The sequence below is a fragment of the Loxodonta africana genome, chromosome 17 (assembly GCF_030014295.1).
Source record: "Loxodonta africana isolate mLoxAfr1 chromosome 17, mLoxAfr1.hap2, whole genome shotgun sequence".
NCBI classification, from domain to species: Eukaryota; Metazoa; Chordata; class Mammalia; order Proboscidea; family Elephantidae; genus Loxodonta; species Loxodonta africana.
In genome coordinates, this window is record NC_087358.1 from 31265608 (window position 1) to 31285691 (window position 20084).

General features: G+C 38.9%; 1 protein-coding gene across 7 annotated transcripts in view; it reads right to left on the reverse strand.

The window, feature by feature from the left end:
• LMO7 (LIM domain 7) overlaps positions 1-20084 on the reverse strand; it is a 281227-nt gene that overhangs the window by 34563 nt on the left and 226580 nt on the right. For all 7 annotated transcript variants that reach the window (XM_064270029.1, XM_064270027.1, XM_064270028.1 and 4 more), the window contains 4 exons: positions 17666-17783; positions 15246-15388; positions 13468-13918; positions 11566-11859 (listed from right to left, as the gene is read on the reverse strand). In XM_064270029.1, coding sequence (XP_064126099.1) covers positions 11566-11859; positions 13468-13918; positions 15246-15388; positions 17666-17783 — 1006 coding nt within the window. The remainder of the gene's footprint in view (positions 1-11565; positions 11860-13467; positions 13919-15245; positions 15389-17665; positions 17784-20084) is intronic.

The following is a 20084-nucleotide window of genomic DNA, read 5'->3' on the forward strand; positions in this document are numbered from 1 at the left end:
TGGAGGAAAGTCTATCCACGAAAGAAGGGAGGCTGCCTGCAACGTACACTTGAATTATTTCATGATAAACCAGAAGCTTCATTCTTTTTTCTGTGGGTTAGCAGAAACCTTCATTTATATAAATATCAGAGTGAAAATTTTTTGCTAAAATAATAATGGAAATCTTCGTGTCAATGAATGTTTTCCCTCACATTAATACTGTAAGTATGTTGGCCATTGATAAAGCTTAGACTTTTGCCCCCCACACAACTGGGGCTAATTTACAGATCTTTTGTTCATTTTTTTTTTTTGTTCATTACCCAAGAATGAAGAGGAGGGATTCCATTCATTTATAAAAATAATGCCACCATAGTTTTTTAAAACTATCTCCAACTTTTAACATATTTAGTTGACTAATTCCAAGGGCTTTTTAGACATACAATTAAGCTACCAGTAGTGCTCATCCAGGACTGGTACCACCCCTCTAGTGAGCATCTAAAATTTGGCAAGGCATTTTTGCTTGCCCCGAAGCCACATGAAGATACAGTGGTCAAGGCCAAATGCAGAACACTGTGTCTCCCACGAGGACTATCCCATAAGATGCCAAGAGGGTCTCTAGTGAGGCAGCCTGACCTATATAAATATTCTACTGCCAACAATTTGACAGAAAATGGGTGAATAAAGAAAGAGTCCCTATCCACAAAGAGTTACAGACCTCGACTTCCCTAAAGTAACATCAGCCTCTTGGATGACACGTAGAATTCGATTTCCATCTCCATCATTATACGATACAGCATCAAATTCTAAATTTCACAAGTGCTTCTTAAACTATTTTCCAAACCAAATATTTTCAGTTTTGCGTAACACTATGCCCATGAAATATTTAATTCTCTTTCATAATTTATAGGTTTAATTTGTTTAAGCAACACACACAGATCTTAACATACATGAGTTTTCAGGACTTGTGTTTTAGTTCTGTGCTTTACAATCATAAAGAATTTAGACTCATCCAGCTAAAAAAAAAAAAAAAAAACCTTCTTCCTAAATATACTTTATTTTCCAAATAAAGATCTAAAACTTCCCCATTTTAATTAGGCAGTTAAACCCAAACCTAGGGCCAATTAGGCAACTCATAAAGCTTCCCACCTAAGTTTTTCCAACTATAAAATGAGTTTAAAATTCAAGTGGAACTATTCTGAGAAAAATTAGGGTGGTTCATAAGAATTAAATGGAAGGCACTAAATAAATACAGAGAATTTACTATGTTATATGGATACACAGAGAATTTACGTGTTGTAACACTATTAACCTCTTCATTCAATAAACATTTACTCTGCATCTATTCTGGGTGGCGTGAATGGTTTGTGCTTGACTAATAACATAAAAGTTGGAGGTCTGAACCACAGAACGAAGTCCTGATAATCTGCTTCCATAAAAAACTAAAGCCAAGACAATCCTGTGGAGCAGTTCTACTTTATAACACATAGGATCATCATGAGTCAGGATCAACTCGACGGTAATGAATTCTATCTATTTTTTTTGGTTTATTCTGTATAAGACACAACGCTCGGCATTTTGGGAAATAATATGAATTAGGCATGGTCCTTGCTTGCGAGAAGTAATTATTGACTCTTCAACAATGAGATTCTTTAAGAAAAGGGGAGGAAAAGTTTGTGACCAATAAAGAACTGTTTTCATCAGAAAGTACTCTTATAAAGCAGTTTTAAATGCGAATTCAGATGAAGGTAGTCAGACCATCATTAATAATCTGCCTGGTGAATACCAATCTGAACAATATAACTTTTCTAAAAATAGAAAAAAAATTACTGGTTAGTCCTGCTCCTTAACTGAAACCACCACACACTTGAATTAGAGATGACTCAATGAAAATGAGTGGTCATCGTCACCACTCTCAGCAAAAAAAAAAAAAAAAAAGACTTAAAACCAATAAAAGTGCAGAACCTATTGCTTTATAAGGGCAGGGACACAAACGATGAGTTTGATATTCAAAACACTAATTGTGGTTTTTTAGCTTGAAGAATAAAAGACAAGATGAAGTTTTAATAAACAGCTCAAACTACATAAAGAATACTTTGTGGGAGATGGCAAGTGAACATTATCCTTTTCTACCAAAAATAGGATTAAAAAGAATGAGCTTAAACCATAGATGAAGTGTTTCACAATTATATTAGACCAGAAGAATTATACCATGAAAGGTTACTCTTGCCTCAGAAATAAAGAAAGCCCTATTCAAACCTATTAAATAAAAGGGCAGAGAGCCACCTCTATGGAGTACTTAACAGGGGAGACAGGCTCCATGTAGCTACACAGCCTGGAGGACTGTGGTGGGGATTCCTGTGACTGTATACAGTCAAAGACAACAGAACCATGTGAGTAATTATAGGTCTGTATCTCTGAATAACCAGGCTGCCTCAGGCATGTTATTGAGCCTGCCAGAGCCTTCTCTATCACTACGACATGGATGTTCAAGTTCTCTGTTTTCAAAACCTACTTACAAATGAAATCTCATACACACCTCCCAATTTAAAGGATTAAAATAGAGTGGCTGCAGGTTTAGGGTAAGCAGTCCAGAGCCCCACTTGCTTGCCACCCACCTCCTCCACAGCAGTCCCCGAGACAGCCTGAGGAACCAAAGGTTCTTGTATAAGATTACCCCAGAGACTTCTTGCAGCTGAACATATCTATAATTATATTCGAGCATAAACTGTTTGACTATGATTTCAGTTAGGATTTCTAGTTCCTTCTTTTGTTCTGCAAAATATAGGCCAAGTAAGTATTCTATGAGTTGGAATTGACTCAAGGGATTTTGGAAGTATTCTATGGAATCCCTGGGTGGTGCAAACGGATAACACGCTCGGCTGCTAATCAGGAGGTTGGAGGTTCAAGTCCATCCAGAAGCACCTCAGAAGAAAGGGCTGGCGACCTACTTCTGAAAAACCAGCCACTGAAAACTTTACAGAGCACAGTTCTACTCTGACATACACGAGGTCTCCATGAGTCAGAATGGACTCTATGGTAACTGGGTTTAAGTATTCCATAAAGGATAACTGTTCAATCTGTATGCTGAACAAATAATCCCAGAAGCTGGACTACATGAAGAAGAACATGGCATCAGAATTGGAGGAAGACTCATTAACCTGCGATATGCAGATGACAACCTTGCTTGCCGAAAGTGAACAGGACTTGAAGCACTTACTGATAAAAATCAGACTGCAGCCTTCAGTACGGATTGCACCTCAACATAAAGAAAATACAAATCCTCACAACTGGACCCATAAGCAGCATCATAATAAACAGAGAAAACACTGAAGTTATCAAGGATTTTATTTTAGTTGGATCTACAATCAACACTCGTAGAAGTGGCAGTCAAGAAATCAGACGATGTATTACATCGGGCAAATCAGCTGCAAAAGACCTCTTTAAAGTGTTAAAAAAAGCAAATATGTCACTTTGAGGACTAAAGTGTGCTGGACTCAAACCATAGGATTTTTAATCATCTCATATGCATGTGAAAGCTGGACAATGAATAAGGAAGACTGAAGAAGAACTGAAGTCTTTGAATTATGGTGCTGGTGATGAATACTGAATATACCATGGACTGCCAAAAGAATGAACAAATCTGTCTTGGAAGAAGTACAGCCAGAATGCTCCTTAGAAGCTAGGATGGCAAGACTCTGCCTCAGGTACTTTGGACATGTTGTCAGGAGGGGCCAGTCCCTGGAGAAGGACATCATGCTTGGTAAAGCAGAGAGTCAGCAAAAAAGAGGGAGGCTCTCAAAGAAATGGACTGGCACAGTGGCTACAACAATGGGCTCAAGTATAACAACAACGGTGAGGATGGGACAGGACCAGGAAGTATTTCATTCTGCTGTACGAAGATGTCACTATGAGTCAAAACTGACTCCAGGACACCTAATAACAGGAACAACATAAAGGATCCAAGCTTCACAGAGGACAAAGGGGGAAATTTACCTTCGGAACTGGATGGAACAGAAATCCAACTTACTAAGGAAACCTAGATTCTTGATGACTAAAAAAAGAACTATTCCAAGTGGTTTCAGTTATCTATGTAAGAAAGATAAAATACAGTATCTATCAACATATTACCAGCATTTTAAAATAAAATCAATTTCCCTCAAATTAGGGACAATTTAAACAGCAGCATACACTCAAAATTGAGATAACCTTGCCAATGGTCAAACAGATGAAGCAAAAGTACCCAACCAAATTTTTTAAAATGAGGATAATCTGAAGTAGCAACAATAAGATTTATTTTTACTAGATCTGATGAATTAATGTTCTCATATCACCACAAGTGAGAATTTAAGAAAAACTGGATACGCTTATGTGCTACCAGTACGAGCACCGTCAAGGCCATTCCGACTCATGGCGACCCCATGTGTGTCAGAGTAGAACTGTGCTTCATAGAGGTTCCAATGGCTGATTTTTCAGAAGTAGATCACACCAGGCCTTTCTTCCAAGGCAGCTCTGGGCAGACTTGAACTGCCAACTTTTTGCACCACCCAGGGACTCCCAGCTTATATACTAGCACGTCAGAAAGCTTTTCTCCTCAAACTCTTTTCAATTAAACAAATGTGTTGACTTAAAGGAAGCCTACTTCAGTGATAAAATTAAAAAGCTAGAAGTCCATCTGGGCTGTAAAGTTAAAAAATAACAACAAATACATCATCTTTGAATTTGTGTACACATGGATTTTTAGTGTCTTTTTTTTCAGGGTCTTTGTGGGATGAGGACAGGAAGTGAGTAGACCTCACATCACAGTCTTGCCTAACATCCGAGCTATTCTCCTTCACCAGACTCCTGTACACCTACTTTCTCCACTTTTCATTTCCTATTCCATTCCAAAGTGGCAGATGGTAATTCTACTGTACTACTTAACACATTCCAAGCTTATCTCCTAATTATCAAATCCATTTTCAATCCTCATACTACCAGACATTTCCAAGTAGTCTTGTTTTCATGAAACAGTCATCCTAAGTTGTCCACTATCTTAATTTCTCTTGCCTTTTCTCCCATCTCTCTGGCTACTTTTCCACTTCATTAGTGAACTCCTCTTCTTTCACGTCCCTTTTCACATTTTGTTGTTGTTGTTCCCTAATCAATCTTATCCTTGACTCCATTCTTTCCTAAGTAACCTCATTCACTGTCATGTTGTCAACTACTGTTAAGCTGAACATATCCAAAATCAAACTCATTATCTTTTTCCCCAAACCTGCTCTTCTACCTCTTATTTTTCACATCTTGATTAATTTTTATCACTATCTAACCAGTTCCCTAAGTTCTTTCTGGGACCCTTCCTCCTTCTTTCCCATAACTACTTGGCAATCCAACTCCACACAATGGCCCCAACACCATCCCCACTTCCTGCCACACACGAGTTTAATTACTAAAGTAATATTAAGTCCACAATCCATAAATCCATCTTGAATCACCCTATCCTTTCCATCCTTCCTCAGGCTATCATCTTAATTCAGGCCATGACTTCCCCCTACACTACTGTGGTGACCGTCTAACTGGCCCTCCTGCCTTCAGCCCTTCCTCTTTCCCTCCATCTTCCACAGAGCTTCTAGAATGTTACTTACAGAACATGCCGGTTACTATATTGCACCCCAGTTTAAAATTGCTGGTAATACCTTACTGCTGACCGGGTAGACTGCAAATGCTACATTTCAGAAGCAGATTGAGTTCTGAAAAGTTTCAATAAATATATGCCTTTCCTAAAAACAATTTCAAGAATGATTTTATCTTTATGGACCAAAAGGTATTTAAGTCTCTACTGACTCTAAATTTCTAAAAATGGTGAAAAGTTAAAATAAGTCAACATTCAATTTGAACAAGTAATATTTCAGAAGAATTTATGATCAGAGTAATTGGAGTTTTGGCCTAACCATTTAACCAGCCTGGGGCAAGTTATGTAACTTTCAAGTCTCAAGTTCTTCACTGGCAAAAATTGGGATAACACCACCTGCTTTGCAAGGTGATTGAGAGGATTAAACAAAAACATTAAAAAGATGACAAGGGACATGGTTGACGCCTGGTAATTATGTTCTTTTTCCCATGGAAACAATGTTCTACATAATATACATGCTGGGTTAGCAGTTTCCAGATCAGCCAAATAAAATGCTTTTTGACTCTCACATACTTAGTTACACAGACAATTGAATTCAATCAGCATTCAGTGAATATTTATAGATTCAGGCACCGTTCTAAGAGTGAGCAAGAGAGACTTGCTTCCCACTGGTTAGGGTCCAGTGAAGGTGATAAGTAAGCAAGTAAGATGCACGGTGTGAACTATGATAAAGTGAGCCCTGGGTGCTATTAAAAGGAGCCCTGGTGGCACAGTGGTTAAGCGCTCAGCTGCTAACCAAAAGGTTGGTGGTTTGAATCCACCAGCTATGCCATGGGAAAAAGATGTTGCAGTCTTCCATAAAGATTACAGCCTTGGAAACCCTATGGGGCTGGTCTACTCTGTCCTATAGGGTTGCTCTGAGTTGGAATGGCAATGGATTTTTTGAGTTTTTTTTCATCGTTGTTGCTGTTATATTGGGGAAGGTGTAATTAAAAGGGTAGCTATCATAGGGGTGAGGATCAGGAAATAGGTAAAAAAAACTCCTTCTTTCCCGATGTATCATCCAGCTTCTCAGTATTGCTTTAAAGAACCTGGAGCAGAGGTTCTAGGATTTTGATTTAGATGGCATTTGAGAGCAGAGGGTATGGAAGGGCAGAAAAGGAAGTGGAATCGTCTAGGCAAGACCATTACTGGGAAAACTAATAAAAGTCGTATGTGCAGGGCAACTAGGAGAGGGAAGAAGGACTACAGGAGTTCGCACATGGAAGAACACTATGGGAGTTCTCTCCCCTTGCCTCTGGATCACTCCCAGAATTGCCATGGCAACTTGGATTGGCAAGGGAGAAATAAAAGGAAGCAAAAACCACAAAAGAAAGGGTGAGGAGAAGAGACAGAAACAAAACCTCAAGCTTGGCATTGGGGATGGAAAGAAACTCTCTGTGGTAAGGAAATTTAAAGATTTTAAGTAAGGACATGTTAAATCCAGGACTGCCTTTTCTGCTTTATGGCATAAACTACCATCTTACCACATTGCTGTGACAGGCTCCTAACTAGTCTCTACCTCCAGACTTTGCCTCCTGAAAATTAACCCTATATACCACCACAGTGCCAGCATTCCTAAAGCATATCTTAATCTTATAATGCCCAAAGTAATGAACCTATGAGAACTCTAAATCACCTGCTGAATCAATTTAGACTCTCAGTCTAGTAGTCAAGGCATCAAAAGTAATTCAGGTCAGCAAAACTTTGCCAACTATGTGCAAACTTAAACATGTCAACATATGGAACAAGGAAGAATTCAATGAGTGAAACCTTTTAGGGAGAAACGTTCAATTTCAACCAGGAGGAGGTAATATTTTGATTCATGAAGGAAGTGACCCCTCCCAGGGTTTGAAAAGGCAGAGATGGGTGAAATGAGCATTTCCAAATGGGGCAGCCACAAGAACAAATGTAGAGACGTGATGTGTTCAAGAAAAAGCAAGCAGTCTCATGTAGCTAGACCTCTCACTTCCCATCTCTTTCCTACAACATCGCATCGTGGTTGTGTGGGCAATCCTGAGCCAGACTGCCTGGGTTCAACTCCTGGCTCCACCATTCAGTACCCTGCAGGACCTTGGACAGTAACATAATCACTCCATACCTCAATTTCCACAACTACACAATCGGGATCATAATGACAGTGCTGATTTCATAGGGTTGCTGAGATTAACTGAGGTAATACAGGTAATGCACACCAGCTTGGCACATGGTAAGCACTCAGTAAATGTTAGCTATTATGGCACTACAGAGGGAGTTTGGAGTCCCGATGGCACAGCAGTTGAGCTCGGCTGCTAACGAAAATGTTGGCAGTTCAAGTCCACCAATTGCTTCTTGGAAAACCAACGTGGCAATTCTACTCTGACTTATAGGGTCATTGTGAGTTGGAAGCGACTCGACAACACCTAACAACAACAAGAGAGAGTTTGGGGTCAGTCATAAGGGATCTCAGTGCTACCCTGAGTGCTTTAGATTTCACTCACTAGATTACAGAGGGGCAGTGGGGGGCTTTTGAGCAGAAAATTTTTCTGAGTCTGGCCTGGCATCAGGAGCCCTGTGGTGCAGTTCTACTATAGGGCAGTTTGCTATAAGTCAGAATCGACTCAGTAGCAATGAGTTTGCTTTTTGGTTTCCACCTGGCATCAGGCAGGTTAATCTGGTGCTGGCCTTGTATAGAATGTATGGATAATATGACCACTTATAAAACAGGAGCCCTGGTGGTGCAGTGGTTAAGTGCTCAGCTGCTAAGCAAAAGGTCAGCAGTTTGAACCCACCAGCTACTCCACGGGAGAAAGATGTGGCAGTCTGCTTCCATAAAGATTATAGCCTTGGAAACCCTCTAGTCCATCCTATAGGGTTGCTATGAGTCAGAATTGACTCAATGCCAATGGGTATTTATAAAACACTTGCATTGACAAGGGAAAGGACCAAAATTAAATGAAGTAATGAAAGCAAGAAGAGGAAGGAACAATTTAAGAGAGATTCTGGGGGTAGAAATGAAAGGCTATTATCCACAAAAGTATGAGGTATGAAAGAAAAAGAGGACCTGAAAAATACCAATACATCTAGATGCTCAACAAAACACTATTTTTAATTTTGGTAGCCTCTGAACCAGAATGTTTAAGTTTGAACAAGAGTTTGGGGAACAATGCATGGTACCATTTACATATTGCTCCTCAGGTATTTCATGAAAATATATCTTTCTCACAAGTCAGCAAGTTCTTTCTCAGAGAGGAAGGCAGGGCGATGCTACTTAAGCTACTTTCTTAGTAGCATAGAAATGGGCACACCAAGGATCTCAGAGATAGGCACGTCCACAAATGAAACACACATACGTTCAAGAATTACACTGGCTCCATTTGTTAAATAAGCCTAATTTTGCTTGGTGAAATACATCTCAAGTTCAGTGACAAAGGAGCATAAATCCATTAAGTGATGAAACCTGAAACCTTGCCATGTTAATTCAGGCTTCTCTGTCAGCCAATAACCCGGAGCACACCCACTCACCACACTTAGCCTCTTTTTAATCCATGGACGCAGCTAGTCGGCTGCCACCCTCAGGGAGGTACCACTACCTAGCAAATGATCCATCAATCAGGCTGTTTTGCTGAATTTGCTACTTAAAAACTTGAAGGTAAACACTCAAGTCCATAAAACAAGAGACACCTTGCTTCTGTTTTTATTACTTATCCACTGGTATCTCACGTTTACCATCTATAAGGTAGGCTATGGTTCTCGTCAGTTTAAATGTATAATGCTAATTTTACATTTCCATTCTTTAAAAATGAATAAACTATACCTAACGATTTTAGCAAGCTGAAGAAATGTCCTAAGAGGTTTGTAAACATGCATAGGAAAAATAAAGAAATATACCTAAATGTTAAAAATGATTATTTCCAAATAATGGGATTATCAGTGATTTTTATTTTATTCTTTATGCTTTGCTGTGTTTGAAATTTTTCTTAATAACATAAACAAACAAACAAAAAAAAACTTGTTGCCACTGAGTCCAATTCTGACTCATAGCAACCCTATAGGACAGAGTAGAACTGCCCCATAGGGTTTCCAAGGAGCGGTTGGTGGATTCGAACTGCTGAACTTTTGGTTAGAGTCAAGCTCTAAACCACTGCGCCACCAGGGCTCCTTCTTAATAACATACTACCTTATAATCAGAGGAGGGAAAATAAGTTTACTCTGAACTTTCAAAACTTGCCTGTACACAGAACATAACTTATAAAGGAAATGTTCTACATTCTACTTTGATGGGTAGTGTCTAAGGTCTTAAAAGTTTGTGAGTGGCCATCTAAGATACTCCACTGATCTCACCCCATCTGCAGCAAGGGAGAATGAAGAAAGCCCAAGACACAAGGGAAATACTAGTCCAAAGGACTAATGGACCACATGTACTGAAGCCTACACCAGACTGAGTCCAATACAACTAGACGGTACCTGACTACCACCACTGACTGCTCTGACAGGGATCACAATAGACAGTCCCAGACAGAGCTGGAGAAAAACATAGAATAAAATTCTAACTCACACAAAAAGACCAGATTTACTGGCCTGATACAGACTGGAGAAACCCTGAGAGTATGGCCCCTGGACACCCTTTTAATTCAGTAATGAAGTCATTCCTGAGGTTCACCCTTCAGCCAAAGATTAGACAGGCTCATAAAACAAAACAAGACTAAAGGGGCACACCAACCCAGGCAACAAGGACTAGAAGGCAGGAGGGGACAGGAAAACTGGTAATAGGGAACTCAAGGTCGAGAAAGGAGAGTGTTGACATCTCATGGGTTGGTAACAAATGTCACAAAACAATATGGGTACTAATTGTTTAATGAGAAACTAGTTTGTTTTCTGTAAACCTTCACCTAAAGTACAATTGAAAAAAAAAAAGTTAAAAAAAACTTACCTGTACAAATAAAAATCTAATTACATAAAGAAATATGCTATATCAAATTATTTCACATAAAGCAATTTTATTAATTCAGGCCAAGTTATATACTTGATCTTTTGCTTTGGAGAACAAGTATACTCTAGTAAGGCAACATAGACTACTGGGTCAAGCCAAAGAACCACAAAAGCTCCTCCATGCTAAGGACCTCATACAATTATTAAATTGCTTAGCAGGGGTTTTCCTAAAAAGGAAACGCTTTCTGTTTGCTTGAGAACCAATGACTTCCCAGCCTAGATGTAAAACACACTGGAAGAACACTCATTACCTAATAATTCTCTTAAAAGTAATCCACTGGGGTTTTAAGTAGAGTCTATGAGGAAAAACTACAAACACCCACAATCATTCTTCATCTAACTACAGATTTTGCTGGGCTCCAAATGTTAAAGAACACAATCGTCAAACTGTAAGTTTCAAATATTCCCATTAAGGGACAAGCAGTGCTTTAAAATTCTAGATATTCTAAAGTATAAATGAATATTAAAAGTCAACGAGAAGGTTAACATGATAGAGAAAAAATGCCATGTCCCTAGAGGCCAAAACCTATCATAACCCAAAATACATAATAGTTGTCTGTTTTTCCATGTGGCCTGTTCATTTCCCCCAAGAAGGTACTTTCATTACCCACATACACACGAGACTTACATGTGAAACCCTCCAAGTGACTCCTACACCTGGAATCTAGGGATGCTGAGCACTAGTAGCAACAGCTACTGAAATGTGGTGGAGAGAGAAGAAGCCAGCCAAGCCCCAAGGAAACTGGTACATAGAGTCTCTACACACACATTTCACTAGGTTTATCTAGATCCTTAAACTTAGAATTGGAAGAAACCTACTTCGTCCAAGATCTGTTAAAAATAAATGCAATACTGTTTTTCACATCATTAGTCCAGACTCTAATGCCAAGAGGTTAGAAACATGGTTTCCAGTTTTCAATACTGGTATTTCTGAGCAGCAGATGATAGACCCTTTCCAAGCTCACCTGTGATCTAGAGACTTCTACTCGTGAAGAGCTTCTCCTTTCTCCAGACTCAGACATTAAATCGAGGCCAGATGTTGAAGACAATTCAGCTTTAGAAGTATCAGTCTGGTCCTGAGAGAGGGATGAGAAGGAGGGTGTAGTGGAGAGCAGTCTAATCACCTCTTCTCTCGCTGCTGCCTCTTTCTCACTCAAGAAACTGGAAGGAAGCTGGCTTGTATCTGGTTTCTGAACAGAGGTGTTCTGAGTTCTCCTAATGCCTACTATGTCTCCATTGTACTTCCAAACATCATCCATCTAAACAGAAAACACCATTTTAAATTTGAAATTCTATTAGCTTTTTTCTGTTTAAAAAACATATTCATTAATTTTTTAAAATTATAAAAGTAACATATACCTCTCACAGCAAAGTAACTACTGTAAAAGCCTAGAGAACATTCTTTCACAAGAGGAGTTGTGTTTACACAAGTGTTCACATTATATACAGACTTCTCAAACTTGTTTTGCATGTTTAAAAATGAATCTAAACATCACTTTAGGTCAGTAGAAAGAACTCTAGACCAGTCTTCTTAATTACTGGATACACCATAATATCGATATCAACAATTTATTCATTTGATAGGCATTCAAAGTTGTTTAAAGTTTTCTGTAACTTATAAAAATACTGCAACAAACACCCATATAGCTTTACAATCTGAACTTTCATTTTTATAACAGTTTCCCAAAAGAAAGAATTGCCAGGTCAAAGGTTATGTATATCACATCTGAACAAAAAGGTGGCAACTCACACTCCCAAAGCAATGTATAAAGGTACCCGTTTCTCTGCACCCTTGCCAGCAGTAGACACTGTCATTGTTTTAAAGAGTTGCTAGCGGGATGGGTGAAAAGGTGTACACCTCATTCTTGCTCCAAAGAAGCTGAACATGCTTCTACGTACTCTATATTATCAACCATTTAAATTTCCTCTCCTTCAAATTAGCTGTTTTCTCTGTCCATTTTTCTAGTGTTTATATTTTCTTTATCAAGTTGAGGAATATTTTAAATCTTAGGGATATTAATCCTTTAGCTAGCTCTAATGCATTTTGTTAATATCTTTCTGGGTCTATACATTGTCTTTTAATTTAAAATTTTTATGTTGTCCAGTATGTCCATATTTTCTTCATGGTGAAGGTTTCCTGGCTAGTTCAGGCAGGCTTCCCTCACCCTAGAATTCCATTTTTTCGTATTTTTCCTCCTTTAGATTTTAGGACTGTACATCTACAAGGAATGTGATCATTGATCTTCTTAAGACTCATTTTTCTCTTTCACATAATTCAGATTAACAGACCCCACTGTCAGGTATGTGGGCTGCTTCATTCTCAGGAAAGTACTTCAATATTCTATACTCCTCAAAATCCCCGTATAAATAGAAATATATGCATTTGGACATTTTCATTAACACATTCAAATCTATCAATTTCTAATGAAGTGAGAAAAAAAAAAAATGAAGTGAGAAATCTCGAAAAATAAAAATTTTTACCTAAGCACTTGAAAATACTTAGGTTAAACGACATGAAATCGCTGTTTTTGTAGGTCAAAAAGAATTGACCTCCTTTTGTTCAGCCCAGCACTTTACAAAAGCTGTATTTGAGAAAATACAGCACTAAAATCAAACATGCTTTGCCTTAGAAAGGGTCTTATTATTTAAAGTATGGCAGCCTACATTCACAGAATTCAAAGTTTATTTAATTCTACGTCACTGTCATATTTTAAGCATGAAATTTCTACTGATTTTAAATAGTCTGCAATAAAATTGTTTATATAAATTATGTATATTTTACACATCTGATACAAACTGACCCTCTGCACAAGTTCACCAACATTTTTCTCTTCAACACACACTAAATTAACTGTGAACACTTTTACCGTGTAGGATCTGGGGAGTGATGAGATTCCCCTTGACTGAGAGCCAAAAGGTCTCGGTGTGACCACAGATGTTAACCTAGCTGTATCAGTTTTCTGGTAACTTCTGGGGAGAGAAGCTGAAACCCGAGTTGACTCCATTTGTGTACTCAGTGAACGCAGAGAAGACAAAGAGACCAGGCGTTGTTCTTCTGCAGGTCTTTGGGAAGGAAACTGAATTTCAGCTTTTATATCGTCCTCTCTTTTTGCCAGAGTTGTAGAACCTTCTTTAGAAACTTCTGTAGGATAAGCTGTTCCCTTCTCTTTCACTCTCTCACTCTGGGAACTTGCTTTTGACATAGTCAATGTAGGTGACAGCTTTTCCTCATTCAATATATCATCAAAAGAATACATTCTCCTCCTGGGTGTCATTTTGCTCTGCTGATCACTGGTAGACATTTGATTTTGGGACTCCCTTAGCAGAAAGAAACACACCAAAACGCAACGTTATGCATTTGGCACACAGAGCTGGATAGAGGTCATTTTGGTAGTTAACATATAGAAGAGACTGGGAATAAAAAGGCCATCAACTCCATACGATAATCAATTCAACACTAACAAAATACGAGGATTAATATATTTAATTTTCTTTTGATGCCGCAACTAAGAAGGATTCTAAGAACTTGACTTTGGTTGAAAAGAGGCTCTCAAATGCTTCACAGGGGTGTTATTTTTTTAATCATAAGGAGATTTGCATCTTAATAAGGAAATTTTAATGAGGGATAATTTACAAAATTTTATCCACAAGTTTACAACCCTTACAGAATTAAAACACCACAAATATAATGCATTGTCTGACTACCAATTTGAACTCTGGAGATATGAATTCCTTGACAGAGCTGTGGGCTTTTTTTCCTGTATGCTATTTTTTCTTTTCATGTAATAAAATAAAAGAACAGAAAACTCAGGCTTCTGTTAAGATCAAGTTAGTACAGTATGTGATTTCATACAGGTTGATAGAACTTGCATGGAAAATTATCATTCATATTTATTGAGAAGCTTATGAAACATTCTCATGTCTAACACACAGTATGGCACGCTTACCTCTAAAGCTAACTGTGTTGCATTTAAGTAAATGAAACTGTGCTTATCATTGGCTTCTAGGGTACAAAGGAGTTTAGTTTCACCTGACAGCCTATTTCCTTCTGACATTACTCTTAAGGTATATATTTGCCTTCTCCCTGGTGTGTAAACATCCCAAGTTTCCACATAGTAACTGCTTTACAGGAGAGCATGAGTTGGATCTTTATCCAGTTATTTTGTAGTGCAAAAAAAAAAAAAACCCCATACATTTATATTTATATAGATTTCCTTTAAAATATAATTTGAATTGTACCACTAAAGAATGAAAAAGGATTTTATGTTCTATTTACAAAATTTAGTTAAAAATTGGGACCTGCTTTCACTTGACCATTCCACTCCTAAATTCCCTTAAGAAAGAAAAATGTAGTTTATCTTCAGCACCAAATATAGCTAACACCATTCAATTCTTCACGTGAACGCACAAAGTCAAATGAAGAAACAATGCATGCCCACGTTAAGCACTTATTTCTTGTTAATCCAACTCGCTACTAGAGCAACGCTTTCCTTGCTTTCTTCCTGCAGAGCAAAATGCTGAATGTTTCATTGCATATTTGATTATAGGTTAAATACGACTGAACACGTATCAGACCACACTTACAGAAAATATCGATTTCTAACGCTGGTACCTCCATCTATGAAACGCAATGCGTCTTGATTACCTGTCCTGCAGCATTTCCCTAAACGTCTTAGAGCTTCTTTCAGACTTCTCCAGTGCCTGCTTTTCAATTTCTTCCCTCTCTTCTTTTTTCTTCTGCAGATCCGAAGTGAAGCTTTTTCGACGATCTTTCCATTTTGCAAGGTCCTGACAGAAAATCACATCAGCACAAACATACCTGAATTTCTATAAACCTTTCTAGCAGCGAGAGAGGGCCGAGTATCCCATTACATCCCTGAAACTATTCACTCTAACTTAATGCCAAGGTGCCCTAATTTTGCTTTTTATAGCCAGTGTTTCTGTACTAAGCCTTTATCTCATGTGTCTGTCTGAAAAACCTGACCTAATAAGATAGATCCCATTTTTGTTTTCCCAGAAAGCGTTTGCCTCATTGCCCACTTCACAAAGAATGCTAAATGCTTGTAATTAGGTGCCAGGTCAGAAAGGTCAGTAACCACTTCAACTTCATTTTCATCTTACTCCGCAAATCTGGCTGTTCTGTGAAATAGCACTTTGCACCAGTAAAATCGAAACACAAACATGAGTGTAACGGCTAACTGTAGATGCTCAGTCTTTCACTTAACAAACATAAGCTCAACTGGTACTTTCAGGCAAGGCCCAGTGCCAGGACACAGACGAATAAGGTGTGCTTCTGCTCGAGCTCTCAGTCTAGAAGGCAGAGACACACATGTAAAAAGACGTTCAATAAGTATGATAGGGTCACACGGGAGAGCAGGGGTCCAAAGCTCAAGTCCACCTCCAGAAGGGGAAGGTAGATTTGGAAAGGCTTTACTGTGGAGGCATGATTCAAGTATGGATTTCAGAGTTTGGTTTAAAAAAAAAAAAAAAAAAAAAAACCTGCTGCTGTTGAGTCAGTTCCAACTCATAGCTACCCTATAGGACAGAGTAAAACTGCCCTATGGAGTTTCCAAGGAGCACCTGGTGGATTCGAGATGCCGACCTTTTGGTTCACAGCTGTAGCTCCTAATCACTATGCCACCAGGGTTCCCATAGGTCACAGCAATAAAGAAGCTTACACAGGAACAAGCTGACCCATGTTTCCCATACCCCTAGAACATTTTAGAACAGAAATCTAGCATAGCTGGGTGACCCCAGAGAGATCAACGTAGTTCAGTATTTAAATTAACCCTAGTTCTGGCAACCAGAGCTTCAAGACATATCAGAAGACCTAAACTTCTCTGTCTTCAAAATAGAGCAATATGTGCTAGTAATGGGTGGTGGCTGGCATTCCAGCTCAAATAAAGGTACATCTAATGTCTCAAGCTGAACAAATTTCTCACTCGAAGAGAGTGCAAAGTAAATTAGCTGCCTGACACCAATATGAACTATTTCTAGAAAGAAAAAAAGCAGTCTGCATTTAGTCCTATAAGGTAACCAGCATGAATTTTCATCTGACTTAACCTAATGGATAACCTCTCAGTGCTCATTAATTCCATATCAAAATATTCACCATGTATTTTGGCCAAGCAACAGTGAATTACTGTTTCTTAATAATTAAATTGAGTTCCCAAGTAGAAGAGGCACTGGAATTTAGACATGCAGCCAAGGCAGGGGGTTCTACTTCACTTAATCAACTTCAAGTCCTTTGAAAAATAAAGATGGATTTGGCTAGTTTGTTCATGCTACCAAATAACCCCTCTTCCCGTAAAGTTGTCCTCAAAATGTAGCTTATCTACTGTTTTTTGGTTTTTTTTTTTAAACAATCCTATAAAACAGTTTGTAGAAACCACCCTTCTCAAAAAAGGCCAAAAAGTTTTTGCAGGATCAAAACTAAAGGTTATGTCTATATCCAGAGAGACATCTGGTTATATGTCAGCTCTGTAAATACATCTAATTTTGATCCATATTAGATAATGACTTCTCAGCCTAAATAGTCCTCAGAAATATATTTTCTTATTTCTCCTCAAATATCTTCTAGTAACTCTTAAGAACCCCTTTCATCTCTCCCTGCTAACTTCAGTACTCTGTCCTGGACTCCCTGCTCCTCTTCTGTGCGAAACCTTGAGCAAAGTCTTTATTCTTTCACAGGTATAATTAACAGTCAAGCCCCAAACTCAACTACCAAACTGATCTAAAAAATTAACTATGCTGCAAGAAAGTCATCTCACATTTTAAGAATTCACAGAGAATATCATGAGGAAACGATAAACATCCCATTATGGTAACAATAGCCTTTAAAACGTAGCAGTAATAGGCTCGAAAGGTTTTAAAAATCTTTTAAAAGAAAGTTGGTCACATTATTCTACCAGGTAACAGAACGCTGTAACATCAGAAAAAAGAAAAAAAAAAACAAATCAGCTCTTGAGAACCATGACTTTCTTTTAAGAGAAGCAATGAGGCGTCAAAGAAATACACTCTCCTGCCTCCCAGCCTTCCTGTTACCCCAATCAATAGACTACTCACGTCCTGCCATTTCTGATCTTGTTCTTTTAATTGTGATTTTATTCTCTGCATCTCCTCGTAACGCATCTGACGCAAGTTTTCAACATCCTCTGCGCTGACATCACTCATAGACTTACTCCTGCAAGAAAATCACCGAAGGTTACCTAGGTTCATGTGACCAGACAGAGGGCTACAACTGGAAGGTTGGACTTATATTTGGAAATTCCATCTAAATTTCTGCTGTACTACCTAGACGTTGTAATGATAGTGTCACAGAAAAAGTGCTACACAGATAAATGGTGTTTTTTCCAAAACGCAGAAACAAGAGCCTAGCACTAAACTCAAGCGTGAATTCTTTCACAAAATGACTAAATTAACCCTGCACAAGTCTGAACAAATAAACTAACGTCATATGCGAAGTGGTCAATGAATAAAGGAGTACTTTAGGAAAAAAAATAGTCACTAGCATCATTTATTTTTCTCTCGTCCCCAAAATAACCTTCTAAGGTTTGGCTGACTTTTCTGGGCACTTATTAAATAATTTAATGATTACCTGTTATTTTCTCCTCAAGTTTAATACCAAGAATAAACGTGCTGCTTCTTCTCAGAGATTGTGTGTATAAGGTCTGCCCCACCACTGCACTATTGTTCTCCAAGCACTACAGGTGATTGCTAAGAGCCAGCCATAATAACCTGTACAGTCTTCTCTTTTTTATTAATGCAACTTTCATGTTTTCATATATAACACCTGCTGCTGGTAAGTACTGAGGACTACCTCTTAAAGAGCTCAATCTAGAGCTGTTGTTAGCTACCATCAAGTCAGCCCTGACTCACGGCTTCCCCACGCACAACAGCATGACCACTGTAGTACCTAGGGTTTTCGCTGGCTGATTTTTTAGAAATAAATCACCAGGCCTTTGTTGCTGGTCTCTCTTAGTCTGGAAACTCTGCTAAAACCTGTTCAGCATCATAGCCATACAGAAGCCTCCACTGATGGAGGGGTGGTGGCTGCACATGAGGTGAACTGACCGGCAATCAGACCAGGTTTCCCACCTGAAGGATGAGAATTTTACCACTGAATCACCAATGAGACTAATCTAAAGTAGAAACCGACAAAAAGAGTGGGGAATTGAACATGAGGCACGTGTGAGCTGACTACATGCACTCAGAAGGCGTGGCTAAACCACACTGGGAGAGAGGGTGTGACCTCCTTCCAGATCCCCTAAACTTCACCTTCTCCAGGGTTTTTGCTATCACCATATAATCTCTTCTTTTATAACACATTTGCCTTTAGCTAGCTCATGAACTCAATTACCACCTCTATGCAAATACTCCCAAATCAGTACCAGCCCTTCCTTTGACTCATTTCCAATGGCTTGTTGAATAAACATCTCTGCAAGCACATCCCTCAGGCACCTCCATTGTAATAGAGCCAACTGAAATCATACGTGAAAGGATTTTATAAACTGTAACTCACTAAACACATGGTTATTGTTTGATGTAGCCAAACTCAATCTTGTCTCCAAACCTGCTTTTTCTCTTGTGTCTGTTAATGGCTACCACCTGCCCTCCCAATCATTCACATTTGAAACTTAAGAACGATTTTTCACCCTAGCTTCTCCCTTCTCCCCACTTTCAATTAGTTATCAAGTCCTCTTATTAAGTGTCTTTTTCTTTCCATTTCTATTGCCAGCACACTAGATCAAAGCACAATCAACTCTTACCTGGATGTTCACAATAGCTTCTTAAATTTTCACCCAGTCTCCAGAGCCAGTAAAGATCTTTCCTCAAATGGACTCTCCCTTCACCATCACATGTGCCTTTTAAAATGTCACTCATTCTTCAGGATCCTTGCTAATTTCTGTATGGATACAAGTCACTTCCTTGTCATTCCCCACTTAAGTCTAACAGGTATCTCCAACTTCACTTGTCTCAGACCAAAAACATGACCACTTATCCTACAACCTCCTTATCTCCTGGTCTTCCTCATCTCAATAAAAGTCAACTCCACCCTTCCAGACTTTCGACTAAAAACCTTGGAGCCATCGATGATTCCTCACTCTCTCTCACACACATCACAACTGATTCCACCAGTAAATTCTGTCACTCGACCCCCTGACTATATGTAGGATACAACCACTTCTCCCCATTTCCACGATTTCCATGCTGACTCGAGCCATCATCATCTTCTGCCTGGATTATTGCAATAACTGGCCTCCCTGTCCAACAGTATATTCTCAACACAGCAGCCAGAGGGGTCCTTTAAACTCTTCCCTCAGATCACAACACACCTCTCCTCAAGATCCACCAGTTTCTTCCCATCTCACTCTGGTTAAATACACTGTTCTCCCAAGACATTTAGGTCCTGCATAGTCTGTCCTCTGCTCACTTCTCTGAGCTCATTTCCCACCATGCTCCCTTCCACTTACTCTGCTGCAGC